Here is a 24,597-nt window from a genome sequence, read left to right on the forward strand (position 1 = left end):
GGAACGCAATCGCAGTCAAAACTGACCTACTCGCGCGGGTTTGCCACAACGCATCTGGACCTTGACTGGACACGCTCGTGTGAAAGAGGCCTAAGGCTGAGCGATTAATCACATTAATTAAATCGTCATATGAATTTTTTTCCCTCTGGAGCGCTATATTATAATAATTTACAATATTCCCTTTACCTTTGAATTGACGTCATTATCTGCGATCCTATGTTTTTGGCTTGCTATTGGCTGTACTCGGGAGAGTTACCACTATCTGAGTGCTGTGGGAGTAAAGTTGTGGGCATGCACAGAATGTCCTAGAAAATTGTAGGCACCATATACACTGAGGTGCTTAGACCCGGGATACAGCTACACTGACAGTTACTACGGGCAAGAAGCAGAAAAGCAAGTCTTGTGCTGCTCTCGTGTGCTCCTAGCCTCTTTCAGTGCCTGAACAGGTTTGAGAGGCCTAAAAAGTGGCATCTGCCGGCTGCTGTTATATGGGAGGTCCCGACACTGCCCTAAGGAAAGATGCAGCATGTGGTGCCCAGTGGTATCAGCTGCACATTGCGGGCAGAGTGACCAGATGTGCTATTACAGTGTGAGAGGCCTGGCCTTTATCTTATCTGGGGGGAGGCCTCATCTGTAGTTCTACTTAAAGGGGTTCTGCAGTTTTTTTAAACTGATGATCTATCCTCTGGATAGATCATCAGCACCTGATCAGCGGGGGTCCGACACCCGGGACCCCTGACGAACAGCTGTTTGTGATCGTTGTTTACCGCAGGCCCAGTGACATCACGACTAGTATCAATGGCCTGGGCGGGGCTAAGCTCCATTCAAGTGAACAGAGCTTAGCCCCGCCCAGGCCATTGATACTAGTCGTGACGTCACTGGGCCTGCGGTAAACAGCGAGAAGGCCGCAGCGCTGGCAGTGCCAGTGCCGCTGCCTTCTCAAACAGATGATCAGCGGGGGTCCCGGGTGTCGGACTCCCACCGATCAGATGCTGATCTATCCAGAGGATAGATCCTCAGTTTAAAAAAACTGCAGAACCCCTTTAAGGCACTAGACTAAATGGACACATTGGTCTGAGAACTGTCCTTCACAAAAAGGTGTTCCCAAGTTATGAGCACGTGATTACATCTGTTATATGTTATCAATCACAGAAAAATAAAAATCATCGCCAGGAAAAAAAACGAAAAACGAAAATAATCAAGAAAAAAATCAATAGGTTTATTTTTTTTTTGGGCAAAATCCCTCAGCCGATCTACATTTGTATTTCAATCTGCATTTGTTAAATTTGTAGCAGCAAAATGTTTAATATCTTATAATGCAATTTGATTACCAACTCCCTTCATTTCCTGCACTCACATAACATAAAACTGCTAATTGTCAGAGACACAATTATAAGATCTGTAAATTATATATTTCACAACACAGTGTGTCATTTGTGTCACCTGCATGCAAGCTTCTGGTCTGCTGGATCCGAACAACAAACTACATAATATATAGTACAGTATAACAGCCTACCTCTTTTTCTATGGCTTTCTGGTTGAAATACAAAGTGACCCGGTTAAAATCATCAGATTTTTTCCATTGCCTGATGGAGACAAAGCCACAATAATGATTATATTCAGTCAGAATTAGGCCTCTTGCATATGAACGTGCAGTGTTTTGTGGTCCGCAAATTGCTGCCCGTGTGCCTTCCGTAATTTGCGGAACAGAATGGATGGCCCATTATACAAATGCCTATTCTTGTCCGCAAAACGGACAAGAATAGGACATGATCTATAATTTTTGCGGGGCCACGGAACGGAGCAACGGATGCGGACAGCACACAGAGTTCTGTCCGCATCTTTTGCGGCCCCATTGAAGTGAATGGGTCCGTACCCGAGCCGCAAAAAATGCGGCTTGGATGCAGGACCAAACCACGGTCGTGTGCAAGAGGCCTTATACAGAGACACAAACAAGATAATTTCTTAAAATTAAGTACCTCAACGATTTAAGTTCTTCCAAAATACTGGATATACTGTTATCAGTTGATGACTCATTTGCTTCTTTTGGAGATCGATACCTTAAAGAAACAGACTTGATGAAAATAAGGAAAAGGAGAAGTAAGTGATGAAAGACAGAACCAAAAAGAAATAAAATAAAACGTGGATTGGAAAGAAGATTTTTTTCTTTAAGAAAGATCTATGTATATGGAAGCTTCAACTGAATATATTTTCAATGACTAGCAAGCATAACCAACACAACAGAGGTAATAAACTGTCTAAACTGATGTAATCTGCCCATCCACACATCAGATAAGCTAAGCTGTATGAGCTGAACAGAAAAGGGACTGGTTGGCACCCCATGTGAAGAAATGTGGTGCTCAGTGGTAAGGTAATTCCCAAGACAACAATATAAAGTACCACGGCACTTAAAAGAAACTTGATTTGCATTTAGGAATTTATTTCACCCATCCAGAATTGTTATCATGACAAGGCCAACGTTTCGGTCCAGCCTGGACCTTGTTCACGGCCGTATTGTCCCGTAGTGTGGCGACGCCATCCACTCCTCTTCACACTATGGGATTAAATGATAACCATAATTTATGGTCCGTAGTAGCGGAATCCATAACGGAATTCTTACATAACCCGAACCTTGTACGCCGAACTTGAAACACAAGTTCGCTCATCCCTACTGACAACTATTGTGGCTAGCTTTTGAGAGATGGATCTTGGAATAGAATGAAATATAGTACAGCATAGTATGTTTCTTGTGCTATTAGACAACCCAAAGTCGTCACCAGAGCCATCAAATTTCAGTAAGCTAGCACAATTATTGTCATTTCTATAAACGCCAGCAATAACCCAGGGAAACAATTAACCGAGAGGGAAATTTGGACTCAATCACTACTTTTTTTCTACGGGATATAGTGGCACCAGGGCCCACGGTGATAAATATATGATCGTTGGGATTCCCAACAATCACTAGAATATGGATCCTGTGCCAACCTTTCCGGAGGAGTCTGAGTGGACCAGTGGTCATGCAATCAGTCCCATAGAAACCTAATGGAGCATCAATACACATGTGTGACAAATGTTCAATTTAAATGATTCTGGAATGGGGGTTCAGGATCCCCATTCTAGTTAACGTGGGGGCCCCAGTAGTTGGAACCTACTGATCATACATTTGTCACCTATCCTGAGGATGGGAGAACCCCTGCAGCCATGGAGCATTTTCTAACATTTGTAAGCAAAACAGGTCCCTACAGTTTTAAGCAAAGAGGAGATAAATGAAGTGTATAGTACTAAGACATGTGGAACAAACACACTGTTAAGACAAAGGAGTACATAAAGACAGATAATCTCTTCTCACAAGAAGCTGTGCTGACATCAGACACATGGAAGCCACAGGACAGAAGGGCCAAGCAGGAGAACATGTAGCAGATTCTTTAAAGAGGGGTATATGACATCACAAGGGCATGTAGGAAGCATAAAGCAGCAAGGAAGAAGAAGACTCCTGCTCCTACTTGTCAGTATTCCCGAACTGAGGCATTGCAGACATTGGTAGTTCCTAGAAAATAAATATCAAGGGGTATATTACAAGGAAAAGCACTACATGACAGCACTACATGTTAATCTATGTGTATTAAAGGGAATCTGTCCTCACACCCCACAAACTAGAGTAAGCTGTGTATAGTGTAAGTGACACCGAGTCCGCTTATGTCATTTTTATCTTCATAGTCACTTGCATTCTGACGCTGTGCTCCGACAAACCAGCAGTAAATGCTCCGAGAGGACTCCTGAGCTCACACACGTAATGGAGAGGACTCAAGAATGCATTTACTGCTGGTTTGTGGGAACATCAATGACTATGAGATAAAAATGACATAACCGGACTCAGTGTCACTTACACTATACACCGCTTACTCTAGTTGGGGAAGGGGAGGGGGGGGGGGGGGTTTCGGAGCCGACAGATTCCTTTTAAAAGGGGCTGTGCCAAGGTAATAATGCTGACACATTGTGAAGAGACTTTGCACTTGGATGTATTTTTGCAATTATATATAAGTTGGACCATTTCTAGCTGTGTTCCCCCTTGCACGAATGCCCTCCCCTTGGCTTGTTGTCCTACCGCTTCCAATGGACACATTCAGAGCAGTGAATAATAATGAAGCTGTGTTGCCCACGAGTTTGATATGGGTTAGGGGAAGGGCCTTATCCTAGCACATATACATTTACTAACCAAATTATTTTATAAGTTATGGCAGAAATATGTAACTTTTATCATAAAGATTGAAAGTAAAAGTTCTATTTTTGCTGCCATAAAAAAGTACACTGCTCAAAAAAATAAAGGGAACACTTAAACAACACAATATAACTCCAAGTCAATCACACTTCTGTGAAATCAAACTGTCCACTTAGGAAGCAACACTGAGTGACAATCAATTTCACATGCTGCTGTGCAAATGGGATAGACAACAGGTGGAAATTATAGGCAATTAACAAGACACCCCCAATAAAGGAGTGGTTCTGCAGGTGGTGATCACAGACCACTTCTCAGTTCCTATGCTTCCTGGCTGATGTTTTGGTCACTTTTGAATGCTGGCGGTGCTTTCACTCTAGTGGTAGCATGAGACGGAGTCTACAACCCACACAAGTGGCTCAGGAAGTGCAGCTTATCCAGGATGGCACATCAATGCGAGCTGTGGCAAGAAGGTTTGCCGTGTCTGTCAGCGTAGTGTCCAGAGCATGGAGGCGCTACCAGTAGACAGGCCAGTACATCAGGAGACGTGGAGGAGGCCGTAGGAGGGCAACAACCCAGCAGCAGGACCGCTACCTCCGCCTTTGTGCAAGGAGGAACAGGAGGAGCACTGCCAGAGTCCTGCAAAATGACCTCAAGCAGGCCACAAATGTGCATGTATCTGCTCAAACGGTCAGAAACAGACTCCATGAGGGCGATATGAGGGCCCGACGTCCACAGGTGGGGGTTGTGCTTACAGCCCAACACCATGCAGGACGTTTGGCATTTGCCAAAGAACACCAAGATTGGCAAATTCGCCACTGGCGCCCTGTGCTCTTCACAGATGAAAGCAGGTTCCCACTGAGCACATGTGACAGACGTGACAGTCTGGAGACGTCGTGGAGAACGTTCTGCTGCCTGCAACATCCTCCAGCATGACCGGTTTGGCATTGGGTCAGTAATGGTGTCGGGTGGCATTTCTTTGGAGGGCCGCACAGCCTTCCATGTGCTCGCCAGAGGTAGCCTGACTGCCATTAGGTACCGAGATAAGATACTCAGACCCCCTGTGAGACCATATGCTGGTGCGGTTGGCCCTGGGTTCCTCCTAATGCAAGACAATGCTAGACCTCATGTGGCTGGAGTGTGTCAGCAGTTCCTGCAAGACGAAGGCATTGATGCTATGGACTGGCCCGCCCGTTCCCCAGACCTGAATCCAATTGAGCACATCTGGGATATCATGTCTCGCTCTATCCACCAACGTCACGTTGCACCACAGACTGTCCAGGAGTTGGCTGATGCTTTAGTCCAGGTCTGGGAGGAGATCCCTCAGGAGACCGTCCGCCACCTCATCGGGAGCATGCACAGGCATTGTAGGGAGGTCATACAGGCACGTGGAGGCCACACACACTACTGAGCCTCATTTTGACTTGTTTTAAGGACATTACATCAAAGTTGGATCAGCCTGTAGTGTGTTTTTCCACTTTAATTTTGAGTGTGACTCCAAATCCAGACCTCCATGGGTTGAAAAATTTGATTTCCATTTTTGAATTTTTGTGTGATTTTGTTGATCAGCACATTCAACTATGTAAAGAACAAAGTATTTCAGAAGAATATTTAATTAACTCAGATCTAGGATGTGTTATTTTTGTGTTCCCTTTATTTTTTTGAGCAGTGTACTTTATAGGGCTCTGTTGGGAATTAAACTCCAGCACTTCAGCCTGGCACTACAGAATCTGTTATAATGATATAATTGCCAATGCCTTAACGGGAACCTGTCAGGTTAAACATGGTGTCTGAGCTGCAGGCAGCATGTTATAGAGCAGGAGGAGCTGAGCAGACTGATGTATAAAAGTCATTTCAATTCCTGCTTATTCTGGATTTTGACGTCATGGAGGCGGTCCCATCAGTGATTGACAGCCTGCCCTCTATGACTGTGTATACAGAGACAGCTGTCAATCACTGATAAGACCGCCTCCTTGACTTAAAAGCCCAGAATGAGCAGGAATTTAAATGAATTTAATATAAGTTATACTGAATTGTGTATATCAGTCTGCTCAGCTCCTCCTGCTCTATAACATGCTGCCTGCAGATCACATTGCATTGTCAAGGTGACAGGTTCCCTTTAAAAGTTACTAAACAGTAATTCTGTTTAGTAGCTTTTTAGGCACAGAACATGATATCTTTACCAGACTGAGGTTCTACAGTGAAATGGTAAATTTGCTACCTGCTGGAGTTCAAAGCACAAAGGAGTCTGATAGGAGTGAGGAGAAGCTGGTGGGAGGACTAACACACACACACAGGACACTGTGCTCATGGGAGTTGTAGTTTTCAGTGCTACACAGGTAATCACATGCTCCAGGATGTAGGACCAGTACTACAGGTACAGTGAGGATGCCAAAATAGAACAGAAGGAAGCTAACGAGGTCACCAAATGGCCAACTAGTGTGCATATGCAGTATTCCTAGTGCTTTTATCACTTTTCTTGCAACAGTCTTACTTGGCACAACCCCTTTATTATTTCTTAGAACAACTAGCAGCTTTCTTGGGACCTCTTAATTCGCCAAGCATGCTCCTCTGTACAGAAAGGACAGAAGGATATCTTTCACAAATAACAGATTTATGGATACTTACCATAATGCGGGAGGTGCTGAGGTTTTCCGGTATTAGGCTGTCTCTATGATTTAGATGTGCAAATGGTTTAGCTGCTCCCCAAGATTCCAGATAGCGTGTCATACGGACAGATGCCCGTGTCTTGGTGACGTCGGCAGACTTTGTAGGCAGTATGTCATCTTCCTCGCTGTCAGCACTAGTCTGTAGGAACAGACAGCTGGATTTATATAGCCTGTTGTCAGTCAGAATGTAACTGGTACATTTTCTCCCATTTGCTGATTAAAGGAGTGTCTACTTTATACAATAACATATGCATCATGGATACTACCAGTGTACTTACATGTTATCAATGCTAGTTATTAATACTTACAACTGTGATCAGAATGTAACATTCTTTTCTCTCTCTGGGAAACCGATAAACTTAAATATTCTAGTTTTCAAACCAGCACCTGGATACTTTTTGCTTTATTAGACGCACTTCCCCCCCCCCCCCAAAAAAAGTGGGGGGGAGGGGGGGAGGCTGTGCGTCTTATAAAGTGAATATCAGTGAGCGCTTCCATTATGGAAGCACTCACTAGTATGCATTAGGTGCCAGGAGTGGGGACTGAAGCGCTATGAGCGCTTATGGTACTCACCCTCCCTGGTCTTCCTTCCTGGGGCTGGTGCTGCACTGTTCTGACCGCGTACAGCATCAGGAAGTAGTGCGGCGCGGGCCGGAGAAGACAGGGGAGCACGATTTCTGCCAGAGGTGGAGAGGAGCTGCGTCGCAGGAGAGGTAAGAGGAGTTTTTATTTTAATCTGATCTGAGGTCTGATGGTGTTATAACAAGGAACTCGGATTAGGGGGTCTGACACTGTGGGCTGATCTGAGGTCGGATGGGGGTCTGAAGTGGTGTCCTGATATGGGAGTCTGATGTGATGTCCTGATATGGGGGTCTGATCCGATTTCCTGATATTTATGGGGGTCTGATCTGAGGTCTCATGAAAACATTTTTTTCTTATTTTCCTCCTCTAAAACCTGGGGTGCGTCTTATCATCAAGTGTGGTAATTAAAAATGTAGTATAGCCACTAAGTATTTCAATGAAATCTATCCATTTAGTGCCACTTGCTCTCTATTCACCTCACTGATGAGGGCATACATGTTCCGTTCCATCCTTCAACTGCTACCAGTTGCAGCAGAAGGGACACGTCCCCTGAGCTGGTAGCTTAAAATAAATCTAGAAGAACAACAGATGGGGAGATTTTGGAATCATGTGAGGTACCGGGGTGGTTCTAGCTTTGTTAGAAAGAGGTTGACGTGTACTATATGATGTCTGATTTTAATTTTTTACATTAACTATGGGATAGCCCTTTAATAGAACAGTAATGGTCCCAATGAACTTTATTCACGCTTGCTTTGGATTTTAAAGAGGTTATCTAGTTTGGAAAACTCACACTATAAATGTACAATTGTGTAATGCTTCATTTCACATATGGCGGTGCTGCGTGTGCTAGGGCAGGGATCAGCAAACTTTGGCACTCCAGCTGTTGTGAAAATACGATTCCCAGCATGCTCCATTCATTTCTATGTGAGTTATTAGAAGAGAAGAGCAAGTATGCATGCTGGGAGTTGTAGCTGGAGCGCCGTAGGTTGCCTACCCCTGTGCTAGGGGTACCAGCAGAGGAGCACTGTGTGATCAGCTTATTGTCAGACCCTTCTAACAAGTAGGGAGTGTCTAAAGCAGACAGCCCCTTTAGTTACTAGGTATTTATCTCATCATGCATACATACAATTAAACAATCAACTTTTAGACTCCCAAGTACAAAACATATTAAGACCCATCTGTGTAAACTCACTCTGGGATCAATGACCAAGTACGTTTTTATGTTATTTTCTTTAAGATACGGATCTCTCTGTCTATATGTTACATCTTCAACTTCATAGTCACCTCCGAGGTGTGATAAAGTAGCTTCTGTGATGTGCACTCTCCTAAACAATAATGGACAAAGCAATAAGATTATGGACACACGCTGCACAAACTAACTATACAATGACCCAGATCTTACCCTGGCACTCCTCCTGCTTCCATGTGATTGGCCAGTGTTACATCATGTGACCAGACATCATACTGCCACTTCTGGAGCCCAATCACCCCACACAACACATTTCCTGAATGCACCCCAACGCGCATATTAATATCTACACCTGTGGCTTTGCGTAATTTCCTGGAGAAACAGAAAAAAAAACAAGAGCTCAGTTCAGTGGATGAAGTGTAGTCAGGAACAAATCACAGAGATGTACAAAAACTAAAATGCTGCCACATTTAATTAAATGGGTTTTCCTAGATTTTGATATTGATGATCGAGAGGGTGGGACACCCTGGACCCCTGTCAATCAGCAGTTTGAGGAGCAACATAGTACCGTCCATTGGATAGCAGCTGTGCTTGGTATTGCAGCTCAGCCCCATTCACTTGAATGAGACTGAGCTGCGCCTAGGCCACATGACAGATGAACGTGACGTCACAGGCCTAGGAAACCACATCCTTTTCAAACAACTGATCGGTGGGCGTCCAGTTGTCGGACCCCTGCCGATCTGATATTGACGACCTGTCATGAGGATAGGTCATCAATATCAGAAAACCCCCTTAAAATAAATAATATTAAAAACAAATCTAGTTTTGAGGAATTGATGACAAAAGACATATCTATCCATCTACTTGAGGAACCTGCCCACCTATCTGACATTTCTTCAGGTTCCAACTCAATAGCATTAAAACTAGATGGTTGGCAGCAGAGAAGTCCTGGAGAAAACTGTAGCGTTCTGGCTAGATACTAAAACAGGCTTTTTTTGTTCTGGACTACTTATCAGCCTGTGCGTCCCATCGTACAGAATATACATCAGAATTTTTCCAAGACAGATAGAGCATTTATCTTTTAGTTACTTTTTCATACAAATAGGAATGACAGGAAAAACTAACATACAGCAGTGGTGTAAGGACTTTTGGTAAATGTGTTTGTGGACAATACGATCAAGCATGGAGGATTGTACTGCTGGCCGCACAGCCTCTGAGGCATTGTAGGCAAATTCTTCTTTGCCTGTCTGTTCTGGATGATAATACCATTTAATTGATATTTTGACAGCTTTATGGATCATAACAGTGTATCACTACATGTGAGTCGTATGAGAGTTGATGACTAGACCTAAAACAATATACTTGTTCCTCAGGTAAGCCTAGATTTGTGATGAGCGAGTTCACAGAATTACTAGGTTATACAAAGAGTTTCTCTGGAACCCAGGCAAACCTCAGTAGCTTGGTATCAAGTTTTTGTACTATTTTAATTTACAGGTATAGGTAGATTTTAAAATCAGAGTAGCCTTGGTTAAAAAAATTTCATTTTTATGAAAACAATTCTTCTCAGGGTATTACTGGACCACTCTGCCAAATCATGTAATCTACTTAAAAGTAGCTAATTACAATTTCAGCAAGAGTAAGGTAAAATAAATTTGTTAGAAACCCAACCAAAGTCAAGTCTTATGGTTGGTTCTTGAAAACAGAATTCAGATGATTGTGAGGCTGAAGATTCATGTCCATGTTGGTCTATTACCATGAAGCAAAAAGAGACCGATTAATGGGTTGCAGTACGGTAGTAAATTTCTTGAAAGAGATACTGCTGAGCCCATCTGGACACAGAATGACCTGAAACATAAACCCTATTTCTTCAGTGGCTCCTAACATTCATGCAGATACCAGTTGGGTAGATTTATTGTGCTGTTAGCTACTGAAGGCGCTAAGATTTAAAAAGGGGTTTGTGTATGCCGATATATTTACAGGGGGTTTGTGTATGCCGATACGTTTATAGGGGTTTTTTGTATGCTGATACGTTTATAGGGGGTTTGTGTATGCCGATGCGTTTATAGGGGGTTTGTGTATGCTGATACATTTATAAGGGTATGTGACGAATACACCTCGTACCCGCTTGACGTAGCCTACGTCAAGCTCACGAGACACGTCATGATCAAGGGTTACCAAAAACGTGACGTTACGCCCTCCAGAGGAGCGGGTAAGGTCAGTCTTGGTACAGTTTACACAGACACCTCCTGTCCACGCGGGCACAGAGAGGCAACAAGCTGAGAGAGCCATTTCACTGCTGCATGAAAACAGCGCTGTCTCAGCCCGGGTATCTGCCACCAGCTTCTCGTTTGATATAAGCCCGGTCTGCTAATGGGATTATATAGGGTGAGAAACCAACCCGCGGTAGCTTATAACTAGGCCAAAACACGGACGTGGGGATTCGTGATCGAGATACAAGATAGCAATTATATATTTAATCGCCGTAAGGGCACACTAGATATAACACAATATACACAGAGAATATATACAGTGGTCTGAGGTTACAGATACAGGTTATATGGGTACAACAGGGTCAAGCAGAGCAAAAGTCAGTTACCGGGTAAGATGAAAGTTTATTTCGGTTGTGGTGTGTTCTTTGCTGTAGTCACATGAAGGGCAGTGATCTCAGCTAGTTCCTAGGTCCCTCTAAACACATTACACGATGTGACCTTTCTTCAGAGAAAAACACGCCCGCTTGTAGGCACAAGCCTTTTAACCTGTAGCCGGCCCCTCCCCTCCTGGCCTGTGGGAGGGGTCCACTCCCCCCCTGCTGGACTGGCTGCAAATGACTCAAAAACACTTTAGGGTTCATAGCTCCAGTCCAGAAGGTCACAGGAAGATGGTTCTGGGACCAACGGATCTGCCTGGGTTCCGGCTACAACTAGAGTCCAAACATGGTACCCGTTAGTTGGTTTCTGTGGGGAGATATGGATATCTCCCTTCCCTGGCATGCCACCATCAAACAAAGCCTATTGGCATGTTCACCGTGGCCACCAGGACACAAATATCCGGTTTGCGCCTGCGATGGCCGGGCGATCCATAATGCCTTATGAAATGTAGGTGCCAACATGTCTGGGAGGTACCATTGATCTTGGGCAAGAGCGGAGACCCCCTACTGGGGGTTTTTACCTGCAAATTTGGTTGCCTCCAAACTGGCTGGTTGAGGTGTGACATTATCCACCTGGGGGCTCCTTGAAGCCTGGACCCCTGGGGCTTTCTCCCTTGCTAGCTGACAATCAGATGGCTGGGGGGGTGGGAACATATTTTGCATGTACACTGACTGTGTACAAGCCAAAAGGTGAATCAACTGACAATCAGGGCTGCCAATAAATAATAATCCATATTCCTCACAGGGTTTGTGTATGCCAATGCATTTATAAGGGGTTTGTGTATGCTTATGTGGTTAAAAGGGGTTTGTGTATGCTTATGTGGTTATAAAGAGTTTGTGTATGCTAATATGTTTATAAGGAGTTTGTGTATGCTAATACATTTATAAGGGGTGTGTGTATGCCGGTACATTTATGAGAGGTTTGTGTATGCTGATGCATTTATAAGGGGTTTGTGTCGGCTGATGCATTTATAAGGGGTCTGTGTCTGCTTATGTGGTTATAAGGAGTTTGTGTATGCTTATGTCTTCATTAGAAAATATACCACAGATGCACAGTATTAAGTGACATCCTGAGGCCTATTGATGAGAGAGAAGGAAAGGTCCACTTTATTGTTCTCCTGGGAGATAGCCATTCCCAAACACTTGTGGTGGCGGTTTTCTCCTCTCTCCCCACTAAAAACACATACAGAACAATTGTATATGTATATGAAGGAGTCAGGAGAGACAGACGTTGCTGTAAGAGTGTTCAGCCACTAGCTATTGAAGGTGTATGGACACCCTAACTGTACTAAAAAGATATTTATCTGCCTGTATGATCTATTACTCTGCAGGTGTCCAGGTGGAACCTCGTCTACATTTCGCCTTTTGTTAAATATCCAGTAGTCTTTGGTAAGGAAACAGTTCCACATAGTCTAGGAGTGAAAACAGCTGGTATCAGATAACTTGTAGATAATAGGCAATGTACAGGTAAGGGCTCTTTCACACTTGCGTTCTTGTCTTCCGGCATAGAGTTCCGTCGTCGGGGCTCTATGCCGGAAGAATCCTGATCAGGATTATCCTAATGCATTCTGAATGGAGAGAAATCCGTTCAGGATGCATCAGGATGTCTTCAGTTCCGGTACGGAACGTTTTTTGGCCGGAGAAAATACTGCAGCATGCTGCGCTTTTTGCTCCGGCCAAAAATCCGGAACACTTGCCGCAAGGCCGGATCCGGAATTAATGCCCATTGAAAGGCATTGATCCGGATCCGGCCTTAAGCTAAACGTCGTTTCGGCGCATTGCCGGAGCCGACATTTAGCTTTTTCAGAGTGGTTACCATGGCTGCCGGGACGCTAAAGTCCTGGCAGCCATGGTAAAGTGTAGCGGGGAGCGGGGGAGCAGCATACTTACCGTCCGTGCGGCTCCCCGGGCGCTCCAGAATGACGTCAGGGCGCCCCAAGCGCATGGATCATGTGATCACATGGATCACGTCATCCATGCGCTTGGGGCGCCCTGACGTCATTCTGGAGCGCCCGGGGAGCCGCACGGACGGTAAGTATGCTGCTCCCCCGCTCCCCACTACTACTATGGCAACCAGGACTTTAATAGCGTCCTGGGTGCCATAGTAACACTGAACGCATTTGGAAGACGGTTCCGTCTTCAAATGCTTTCAGTACACTTGCGTTTTTCCGGATCCGGCGTGTAATTCCGGCAAGTGGAGTACACGCCGGATCCGGACAACGCAAGTGTGAAAGAGGCCTTAGACACACAATAGAAAAAAAAAAATTGACATTTTCTGGAACATGGCCAATTTCAAATGTGCCGAGTTATTGGAGTTCCACTATATTAAGAAGATCTTTACTGTGACGTAGGGGGGGAAAGACAGGAAATGCGTGGAATTATTCAATCCCCGCTACTTTGTAGTTGCCTAGGTAACACAATGTACCTGTACAGATTGCTGTATTTAACCACAGCTCCATAATGGCAAAAGTATGAACTGAAGTAGCCATGCATTACCTACTTTGGAAGGCACATTCAGTTCAACTGGATGATGTAGACCTTTACAATAGGTAAGTAACTGGCAAGAAGCCAGCATTGGACGACAACAGCCGTCAAGCCTTCTAGATTATATAAAAAGATTATACACAAAGACTTTTCATGATCATTTATTGCAAAATGCTCTGATGTACTGCAGTGGTGGGTGACGTGGGTCAGCAAACACAACTATGCTGTCTGCTTATCAAGTCAAAATGAATGCATTACTAGGGACTTTGTGGGATCAGTCCCGGCCATCAGTCATTTCCTCTTCTATGAAGAAGCAGATTGGCAGCTCGCATTAATACTACTAAACCTAGAATGCAATTTTTGACTTCCTCTGCTCCTTGGCACGCTCCAAAGTCTTCTAAAAAATTTACTGTGTATGATAACCTTAAGGATGAGATCTGATAAAGGAGCTGATACAGCTCCGAAACGTGTCATCTCATCATCCCCATCAATAAAGAATTAAGAGTAGTGCACAGACCCCCCTTTTTTTTCTTCCTACCCCTGTGATACTCTGAGGATTGGCCATTCCCTGGACCCAGGCTCTTCCAAGTGTTGTGCCTCTGATTGCACAACACATAGAGGTAAGCCTCTTTCTTTGCCCCCTACCACCAACACCAGGGGGTCCTGCTCAAGGAGCGCATCTCTTCCTTTTCTTCTTTACATAAAGAGCGAACAAAGAAGCACAATACACAGCGCTCCAAGAATATTGTAAATGTTCTCACCGGATAGCCTGGCACATATCTAAGCCCATTTGGACGCAGTTCTTGGCATGGTCTGGCAAGCATTCTGGTAGCCCTGACACACAGTAATAGCAGTCACCCAAAATCTTGATGCGCATGCAATTATTTTCCTGCAGAAGACAAAACATCTCCTCAGTTGTGTAAAGGACATACTGTATTGACGCCAGTCATCTACGTCTTCACTACTCACCTTTGCAATCTGGTCGAACTTCCCAAAAAGCTCATTCAACATGAGTACCAACTCTTTGGGGGAGCACTCACTGGAAAGTAGTGTGAAGCCCACAATATCTGCATACAGGATGCTGCAAAAATGAAAGCAATGTACGATGTGAACAGTGCCTCATCATGTGCACAAAGGAACAACGGTCTACATTACGGCCATGCATCACATAGAATGTGTCGGCAGATAAGAACCATTTGGCCCATCTAGTCTACCCAATATACTGAATACTATGGATAGCCCCCGGCCCCATCTTATATGAAGGATGGCCTTATGCCTATCCCATGCATGCTTAAACTCCTTCACTGTATTTGCAGCTACCACTTCTGCAGGAAGGCTATTCCATGCATCCACTACTCTCTCAGTAAAGTAATACTTCCTGATATTACTTTTAAACCTTTGCCCCTCTAATTTAAAACTATGTCCTCTTGTAGCAGTTTTTCTTCTTTTAAATATTCTCTCCTCTTTTACCTTGTTGATTCCCTTTATGTATTTAAAAGTTTCTATCATCTCCCCTCTGTCTCTTCTTTCTTCCAAGCTATACATGTTAAGGTCCTTTAATCTTTCCTGGTAAGTTTTATCCTGCAATCCATGTACCAGTTTAGTAGCTCTTCTCTGAACTCTCTCCAAAGTATCAATATCCTTCTGGAGATCTGGTCTCCAGTACATTAACATGACGCTCGTGGCCAAGGCTGGCTTTTACACACCTTACATCTTTGTGCCGCTTGATGTACAGATTATGGAAGTTGTTAGTACTTTCTTGCTGTGGTCTCTTGTCTTTTAATCTCGCTATGATCTCTTCTTTCATCTCTGTTGCAATATACTGTGGCAGAATTGAAAGCAACAGCTGCTCCTGGGAAGCGAGAACACAGAATGTAAGGCAAAAGAACCATGATGGCAAGAAGTGTACCAAATCTAATAAGCACGGCCCAATCCAACTACTGTATACACCGTGTACTAGAAACCTCTGCTATAAAACTAAATCATCACAGACATGCAGCACAGAACGTCCACCCCGATCTGTTTAGTCAAACTAAAAAAGACCCACACTGATAAAAAACAAAACCAGTATATTAAAAAAAAAAAAAATTATATATATATATATATATATATATATATATATATATATATATATATATATATATATATATATATATATATATTATTATTATTATAATATATAGCAAAAGCTCTGTTCACATAGCATTTGGTGTCTGCCTGGACATCTGCCAAAGATAACCATAGCCCCCCATTCACCCAACAGAGGCCAAAAAGAATTCTGTCTTCAAAAACTCACAAAATAGGGCTTTTGAGACTTTTTGGACGTAAAAATGTTGTGACTTTTTGCATTCTTACAGCACTCACTCCAGTTTTGTAATATGGGTGAAGAGTGGGTGTTGTTAGCTATGTTAATGAGTGTCACTCCAGATTTATCATTGAGATTTTCTTTAAAGAAATCGCAAAAAAAAAAAAATGTCACAATCTCACTCCAGGAGGGTGGAGTAGGAAAACTGGAGCAGCTTCTCTAGACACAAAGTGTTAGGTCTAAGGATAAGACGAATTTATCAAACTTGACATTTAATAAATGTGTTATAAAGTTCGCCAACACAGACTCAAGCAAAACGGACTTCAGATATTCCCCTCATGATACATTCCCCCCTATGTTGCTGTATTTTATGCCACATTACCACATCAAATGTCACACATCATTTTTGCGCAAGTGAGTCCGAAAAGTTGCAAAAGCCCTAATTTTTTACTTTTTGAAGCCAGAATTCTGGAGCCAATACAAGATAAATCAGGGCCATAGGCTCAAGCAAAACTGACTTCATATATTCCAAGAATGATAAATTCCCTCCTATGTTTTTTTCTGTTGACTACAATTTTTTATGCAAAAGTATCCAGTATAAAAAAAATGTATAGAAACCAGTGTGTGATATATGCCAGTGTATGCCTTCCCTTGGAAGTACAGTATATGTATACTTCTAACACCAGGTACGATTACCATCTGAACAGAGTCCAACACTATTCTACCATACCTGCTGCCTCTCCTGCGAGTACAATTTGCGGCGGGAATGAATGAAGTTGATAGCTTCATGGTAGGTGTCTTTTAATGCACTTTCGGTGACCCGCTTGTGATAACCGCCAACCACATTCCCACACAGCAAGATGACCACATCTGCTATAATCTGCAGAAAGGTATGACGACAAATTGACAATTGAGTGTTGGGGGCGTTTTCCAGTGCTGTATAGGAACACACCCTTCTTCCAAGGGAATGGTAGCACACAGTAATCAATTTATGTACAGATTTCTAAGAAGAATAACAGAGGAACAGCACAATACAGAGTTCTAAGAAAAGATCATTCATGAATTATGGAGAGTACAATTATTTACTAAAACAGACATGGCAGGACCCATGTTTCCCAGGTTGAATGGAGGCATGCATGGGTGTGAAGATATAGTAGGAGTTAACAATTTAGCAATACAGTACATTTCAGGGCTCCAGATGGTACCTTACAAAGTTGCCAGTGCACCCAAAAAAGTTTATTTGGCTCCTAAATATTTAGACTTGAGAGCCAAAGAAACCCTAGTGTTTTTCTTTAAAGTCCGGAGCCCTTAATATAAAACTTTCTAAAAGATTTAGAGTCAGTAGAGAGGAAATGAACAATAATCCCCCATGGACTGGAGAGATTCCTACCTGCAAGGCGAATTCCCCGGCAGGCGGGTGACTTGATGAAGATACGTAAACACTGAGGACAATGATATGTGATAGGGAGCAGCTAAGCCCAGCAAATATTGCCACTTTCATACTTAAAGGTAGCATGGTGTACAGGCTGACCGTCACAAACAGCGTCCAGTATACCTTAACAGAGCACAGAACAACGTCTCTTGGAATATGCAGAAGTATACATTATTTAGAACAGGCTGCTACATACACTGCTCCACTTACCTGATCCCATGGAGTCACAATGGTGCTTGTGAATATAAAGGAATAGCCCATGGCGACTAAGCATCCCCAGATGATAAGAGCCAACAGTTTCATCCCCTTCTGCAGCACACTTTTTATGCACACCAGAATGAAGAGTAAAGTGAACACTCCCAGGGCGCAGAAAACACTTATCAGGAAGCCCACGTTGTCGGAGAAGGTCTACGGAGGAGATACAAGAACATCATATAGACATCAACCTCAAGGGCAAAGCTCAATCTACGGGTTGTCATACTGCAAATACTGGAGAGCAGGAAACCAGATAGCGCACTTTGATAATTCACACAGGGGCAGGTTTACTAATCCTAACGATGGAGTAACCTTAGACAGACTGTACCTGCAGCCACTGGATGATGAACATGGTGCAGGGATAGATCCTTTTCTCTGACTCCATACCAACTATTGGTTAGTTTACTTCGAGACAGACTTATGCCAGGACTGTAGCACAATTTTGGTGCAAAATGGGGCATATTTGACCACACCCCATTTCCCACTAAGCCAAGGCACAGTGAACTACATGAGCCAAATTGAACCAAAAATGTTCCAAATGCAGCCAAATTTTGGCACATTTTATGACGTCACATTAGTAAATGTGGGCCACTGTGCTGACAAGGATCCTGTGATTTTAGTGAAAAATGCCCTTTAAAAAAGCACGTCCGTAGATGCACATGCATAATGACAATGGAAATCTGGGCTGGTGCATTACTGGACATGCCACTCCCTGTTCAGAAGGTGCCAGAATACTTTCCATGGGCCACTGGAAACAAAAATAAGGGTTGTCTCAGCCAAAGTACAGCCATGGAAGTGTTAACTTCATACATGGAAGAAAGAGCCTCAGCATAGGGATGTCACACTAGTCATCACCATCTGCAAGGAGAGCTGCTCCCGATGCCAAGTACTTCTAGTCATCACCATTCTTAGTGGAGATCAAGGCATTAAAGGGGATGTTCCAGAATAGTTATATTATGGGGAAAACAGGCATTAATAACAGACATGTCAGGAGAGGTGACAGCTCCTCTTTTAAAGGGTTGTGTCAAGTTCAGAAGTTATCCCCTATCCACAGGATAGGAGATAACCAACTGATCTGTGAGCGTCTGAATGCTGGGACCCCCACCAATCAGGAGAACAGTGGTCCCGTTCCCCAGATTGGACGGAGTAAGAACGAGTATGCACCCTGATGCTCTAGGAGACTGCTGAAAATAGCCTTGCACTTTACTCCGCTATCTCCAGAAGTCTCATAGAGCATGAACGGAGCGGAAGGGCGCATACCCGACCTGCCGCTCCATCAAATCGGGTGATGATCGGTGGGGGTCCCAGCAGTCAGATTCCCTACAGATCAGTTAGTGGATAGGGGATAACTTCTAAACTTGACACAACCCCTTTAAAGAGGAGCTGTCACCTCTCCCGACATGTCTGTGTTAATATTAGGCTACTTTCACACTAGCGTTTTAGCTTTCCGTTTGCGAGATCCGTTCAGGGCTCTCACAAGCGGTCCAAAAACGTATCAGTTTTGCCCTAATGCATTCTGAATGGAAAAGGATCCGCTCAGGATGCATCAGTTTGCCTCCGTTCCGTCTCCATTCCACTCTGGAGGCGGACACCAAAACGCTGCCTGCAGCTGTCTGCCTGACGAAGTGGAGCCAAACGGATCCGTCCTAACACACAATGTAAGTCAATGGGGACGGATCCGTTTTCTCTGACACAGTAGAAAATGGATCCGTCTCCCATTGACTTTTAATAGACTTCATAACGGATCCGTCTTGGCTATGTTACAGATAATACAAACGGATCCGTTCATGAGGGATGCATGCGGTTGTATTATTGTAACAGATCCGTTTTTGCAGATCCATGACGGATGCGCCCAAAATGCGAGTGTGAAAGTAGCCTTACAATTCTGGAACATCATAACTCAGAATTGTGCTGTCCCTCTGTATTTCCTCCTGTTATTCAAGACTCATAAGTGTTCGTGTCCCACCTTTGTCAACTTGCATATTCCTAGAAAGTTTGGAATAACAAAGAAACAGCACAGAAAAACACAGATATTTAGTACCGGTAAAATAGATATGTATGGGTGGTGACAAGGGGTATGCCGATAAAATCAACTTAAATTACTCCCATCCACAAGATAGGGGATCACTATTATATCGGTGGGGGTCTGACTGCTGGGACCCCTTCCGATTACAATCCAAGAATGAGAGAACCGTACCTGACACACTCCATTAATTCTCTACGGGGCGGAAGGAAATAGCTGCTGCTGTACTCTTATGTACACCAGTCCTATGGAGATGAATGGAGCGACAACACGTGTGCTCTGACACTCTATTCATTTCAGGGGGCCCCAGTGCTTGGGAACAGTGGGGGTCCCAGTGCTTGGACCATCTCCAATTTAATAGTCATCCCCTATTTTGTGGATAGCAGAATACCCCTTTAACAATAAATCACCTCCACAGTATGAGCACGAACGATGGCTCATCCTCATACAGAATCATTGTTCCTGGGCGGCAGATCTGCTGCTGTACCGCTACACGGGCAGATTATTGAGAACGAGCGTTCATAGGAAAGTTCGTCACCGGTAATCTGCCCGACAATTGGGCAGTGTATATACCCTTCAACTATTTTTTCTGCATATGACACCAGATGCACTTGCAGATGCAGTGCACTTTAAGGGCCAGTTCACGCGACAGATTAAAAAAAATAATAATAATTTTAAAAAGAATCTGCCTTTTTGATGATTTTTTTTATTTTTATTTTTTAAACCAATGGGTGTTCACTTCAATACAAAGCAGAATTTTTTGCTTGAGGTTTCTGAAGCAGATTTGTGCCAAAAAAGCACAGAAAATGCAAAAAAAACGCTATGGTATATTCAGCACTGATACTGCCCCACAGGGCATGCAACAGTGTAAAAAAAAGTGCTGCTTCCCATTGAAATGAATGGGAGGCTGTTTTGAGGCAGAAACGCTCCAAAATCAGCGCCAAAAAACTCAGTGTGAACTGGCCCAAACAATTCACACTGGGGCAGATTTACCAATCCTGTAGATGCCGGCTCAGGCTGGATGATAACGGTGGTGCACGGCCAGGAACTTTTGTCTAACTTTTTTCCACCTATTGGTTGGCTTACTTTGCTGGAGAATGTTGTCCCTTAAAGAGGACTTTTGATGGGCCCAGACTTTATAAACTAAGTATCAGGGTATGTAAGGCATACAGCGGGGATCTAATAGTGCTTACTAATTTTTCTGGGCGCGGCTCGATTTGCCCCTGTTAAATTCTCCCGCCCTGTATGCTAATTTTCGCATCGGTACAGGGAGGAGGAGACGCCAGTGTTTCTGAATGGGCGTCACCTTCTCCCTGGCTGTAGCGCGGTCCAATCACAGCAGAGAGCGTCACAGCCTAGGAGAAAAAAAGCTCACCTTCTCCCAGTCTGTGACGCTCTCCGATGACTGAATTTTGGTGCAAATTATGTTAGAATTGAGGAGCAGGCCGTCAATGTGGACCACTGTCAGGTCATTGGATGGAGGGGGGACTTGGTGCCTACCATCTTCTGATGTATCTCCAGGACATAGCAGTGTGCATTTACTCGGAGATTGCAGGGCTCGGGTCACAATGAGACAAGGCACTTGTGTGACGTTTCACATACAAAGAATTGCCAGATGTTACGTGTCCACTCTGTTAGATGACTTGGGTTACAAAGAAAAGATCTCAGGCTTTAGGACAGTTTCCATAAACTCAGAAGCTCATTGTTCATATGTATGGAAACACATTGGGATTGTAAGAAGCGGTCCGGAGACGTCCCCTCGGGGCGCACTTTGTAACATAAGCTCTCCTACCGATGTGGAGCACTGTACATGCTCATTGAACTTGGTACATAAGCCACATGTTAGCAGGTTGCTCTTCTAAAGTCAGCTCTTATTTGGGGAGGCTGGGGTCACAAATTAGTCACATTATTCTATGCTGAAGAAACATGCTAGCCCTAGATGTTAGCAGGAAGTCCATGGCAATTATGAAACCGGTTTTTGAGTATTTATTTTTTTTACTAGTGGGGACTTTTTTATGTCTGAAATTTTATTTAAAAACGCAGCATGTTCAAGCAATGTCTTTAAAAAAAAAAACTAAAAAAAAAACACAACACGGAAATGGCTTTTTTTCCCCCTCAGGTGCAATTGACACATTTTTATTTTTAAATTTTTTTAAAATGCCACAAAAAATCCCTATAAATTAGTCATACGCTAAAAAAAAAACATTTATTTTGCTGTAAAAAGACACGCGAGCAAATACTGTAATTCCTAACTAGACGCTGTCAACGGGGAGATCCGACTGCTGTATGGAAAGCGGCAAGACAGCTGCAAGCTAGAAATGAACGCATCTTTGGTAAATCTGATACCCAGGGGTTAATTGATGTGTATGAATTATTACAGCAGCAGCAATTACTGCTTTGTTCCAATAATTAACATGGGATTGTAACATTGCATTATTCGGGAGACTGAAGGCTTTCATAATGGGATTCTTTACAGAAGAGCCTCCCTCAGCCGAGAAGTATTTGCTGAACTGCCCCTTCCAGATCTGCAGACGCAGCATCTTATTCTATGCAAGGAACTAATGAGAAGCTAAATGAGCAGTTTTCTCCAGATAGCTCCTATTGTCAGCAGAGGAGTACAAGATTTATTTCTATCGCGTAGAGAGCTGAAGAGCCACATTCCTGAGAAGGCTTGGGTCAGCGGAAAGACGCAAACCTATACACTGGAAGGAACGGTTTCCCTTTCCACTTCTTAGGGCGCGTTCACACGACAGATTTAGGCTACATGCACACAAACATTGTTTGTTTCCTTGTCCGTTCTTTTTTTTTTTGGCGGATAGGATGCAGACCCATTCATTTCAATTGGTCCGCAAAAAATGTGGACAGCACACAGTGTGCTGTCCGCATCAGTATGTCCGTTCCGTAGCCCCGCAAAAAAAAAAAAATAGAACATGTCCTATTCTTGTCCTTTTTAGGCATTGTTACAATGGATCTGCAAAAAAAATAAAAAATACGTTAGAGTGCATGTAACCTTAGGCCTCATGTACACGACCGTTGTGTGTTTTGCAGTCCGCCATTATTATAACTGCCTATACTTGTCCGCAAAACGGACAAGAATAGGACATGTTATATATTTTTTGCAGACCACGGTACGGAGCAACGGATGTGGACAGCACACGGAGTGCTGTCCGCATCTTTTGCGGCCCCATTGAAGTGAATGGGTCCGCATCCAAACCGCAAATACTGCGGCTCGGATGCGGACCAAAACAACAGTCGTGTGCATGAGGCCTTACCCTCTTGATTTCAGCACATATTATATGACAAAATCTACAGGGGAATCCATGCTGCCATCTTTTTTGGCAAGTTTTTCCACAGACACTGTGGCGGGTGTCTAAACATGGATTAGCCCCATTAAATGGGTCTAATCTGTGGTATTTAAACCACAAATCTGTTTGAACATACCCTACAGCCTTTTTCACATAAGTAATATAGAACAGGGGTCATTTACTAACATCGCTATTCCAGTTTTTGGCGTAAAAAAACTCAAGATCACTTTTTGCGCCTTTTTAATGCCTGTGCAATTATATTTTGTCGCATGGGTGTATTGACACCATCCTCGAAACTTGGAAGTGGCGGGGGCCAGGCTGGAGCATCGGCCCCACCAAATGTACGAACATTTACACCTGGAAACAGGCGTAAAAGAGGAGTGAAACCTACTCCCGTCAGAGGCTGGTGTCGTTTTCACTCCAGGAGCAGGGGTTATCAAAGAACGGTATAAAAAGCTAGTCTTTGATAAATGACCCCCAATAAGCCAGGGTCCGCTCAGTAAAAAGCCAATCGTTTTTCATGCAAGTTTAGTTTGCAATTGAGTTCAGTGTTTCCGTTTTTTCCCCTCTGGATTGCATCAGTTTTTCACACGCGTGAAGAAAAACTTTAGAATACCTCTCAATGGAGATCATTTACAAAGAGCGGCTTTTTAAGCGTGCACCTCGTCAGTAGCCTTAGTAAATTTGCCGGGGACGATATGATGCAGAAACGCACATAAATCTGCACAGAAAGTCGTGCGGATCTTGTGAGAGCTCACCCGCACTGGTGTGCATGGGGCCTTAGACCGCTTTTACACAAGTGATTTCACTTTTCTCCATCCGGATTGCATCCGTTTTTTCATGAGTGTGAAGAAAACCTGAAGAATAACACAGCATCCGGATGTCACTGACCCAATGACCTGAGTGGACCAGTCCTGATGAAGACAGATCATGCCGCAATGTTTCCTGCATGGACAGATGGTCAGTAAAAGACAACGCTCATCTGCACATACCCACTGAAATTACCGTAATGAGTCAGGGTCCAGTCCGGATGCTGTCTGCTCACAAAACTGAACACATCAGGACGGAAAACGGAAATTACCCTTTAGTCCCCTTTTACAATATGTCTGTCTGGCTGCTGGCTGCGGTAAGAACAGACGCCACCCGGACTGAACACTCACACAATGTCAATGGCATGTGCACAAGTGATTTTCTGCACGGACTGTGCAGGGTTGCAAACCGTCCAGGCAACTTTTTTACTGTGTCCGTGAAAAAAAAAAAATATTAAAATTATTAATCGATGTGTGCGAGACATTTGTGAGGCTGGTGGTACATGACTAGATTACTTAGGCTACTTTCACACTAGCGTTTTCACTAGATGCAGCAGGGTTCAGCAAAAACGCTTCAGTTACTGATAATACAACAGTCTGCATCCGTTATGAACACATCCGGTTGTATTATCTTTAACATAGCAATGACGGATCAGTCATGAACTCCATTGAAAGTCAATA

The 24,597-nt window shown here is 43.7% G+C and overlaps 1 protein-coding gene across 5 annotated transcripts in view; it reads right to left on the minus strand.

Moving 5' to 3' along the window:
• Positions 1-24,597, minus strand: part of ADCY4 (adenylate cyclase 4) — a 96,336-nt gene that overhangs the window by 19,015 nt on the left and 52,724 nt on the right. For all 5 annotated transcript variants that reach the window (XM_040416781.1, XM_040416783.1, XM_040416778.1 and 2 more), the window contains exons 3-14: positions 17,735-17,932; positions 17,483-17,647; positions 16,823-16,972; positions 15,494-15,639; positions 14,757-14,868; positions 14,549-14,676; positions 8,870-9,028; positions 8,660-8,792; positions 6,845-7,024; positions 3,504-3,547; positions 1,980-2,060; positions 1,517-1,586 (exon numbers count right to left, since the gene is read on the minus strand). In XM_040416781.1, coding sequence (XP_040272715.1) covers positions 1,517-1,586; positions 1,980-2,060; positions 3,504-3,547; positions 6,845-7,024; positions 8,660-8,792; positions 8,870-9,028; positions 14,549-14,676; positions 14,757-14,868; positions 15,494-15,639; positions 16,823-16,972; positions 17,483-17,647; positions 17,735-17,932 — 1,566 coding nt within the window. The remainder of the gene's footprint in view (positions 1-1,516; positions 1,587-1,979; positions 2,061-3,503; positions 3,548-6,844; positions 7,025-8,659; positions 8,793-8,869; positions 9,029-14,548; positions 14,677-14,756; positions 14,869-15,493; positions 15,640-16,822; positions 16,973-17,482; positions 17,648-17,734; positions 17,933-24,597) is intronic.

The sequence above is a fragment of the Bufo bufo genome, chromosome 2 (genome assembly GCF_905171765.1).
Source record: "Bufo bufo chromosome 2, aBufBuf1.1, whole genome shotgun sequence".
NCBI lineage: Eukaryota > Metazoa > Chordata > Amphibia > Anura > Bufonidae > Bufo > Bufo bufo.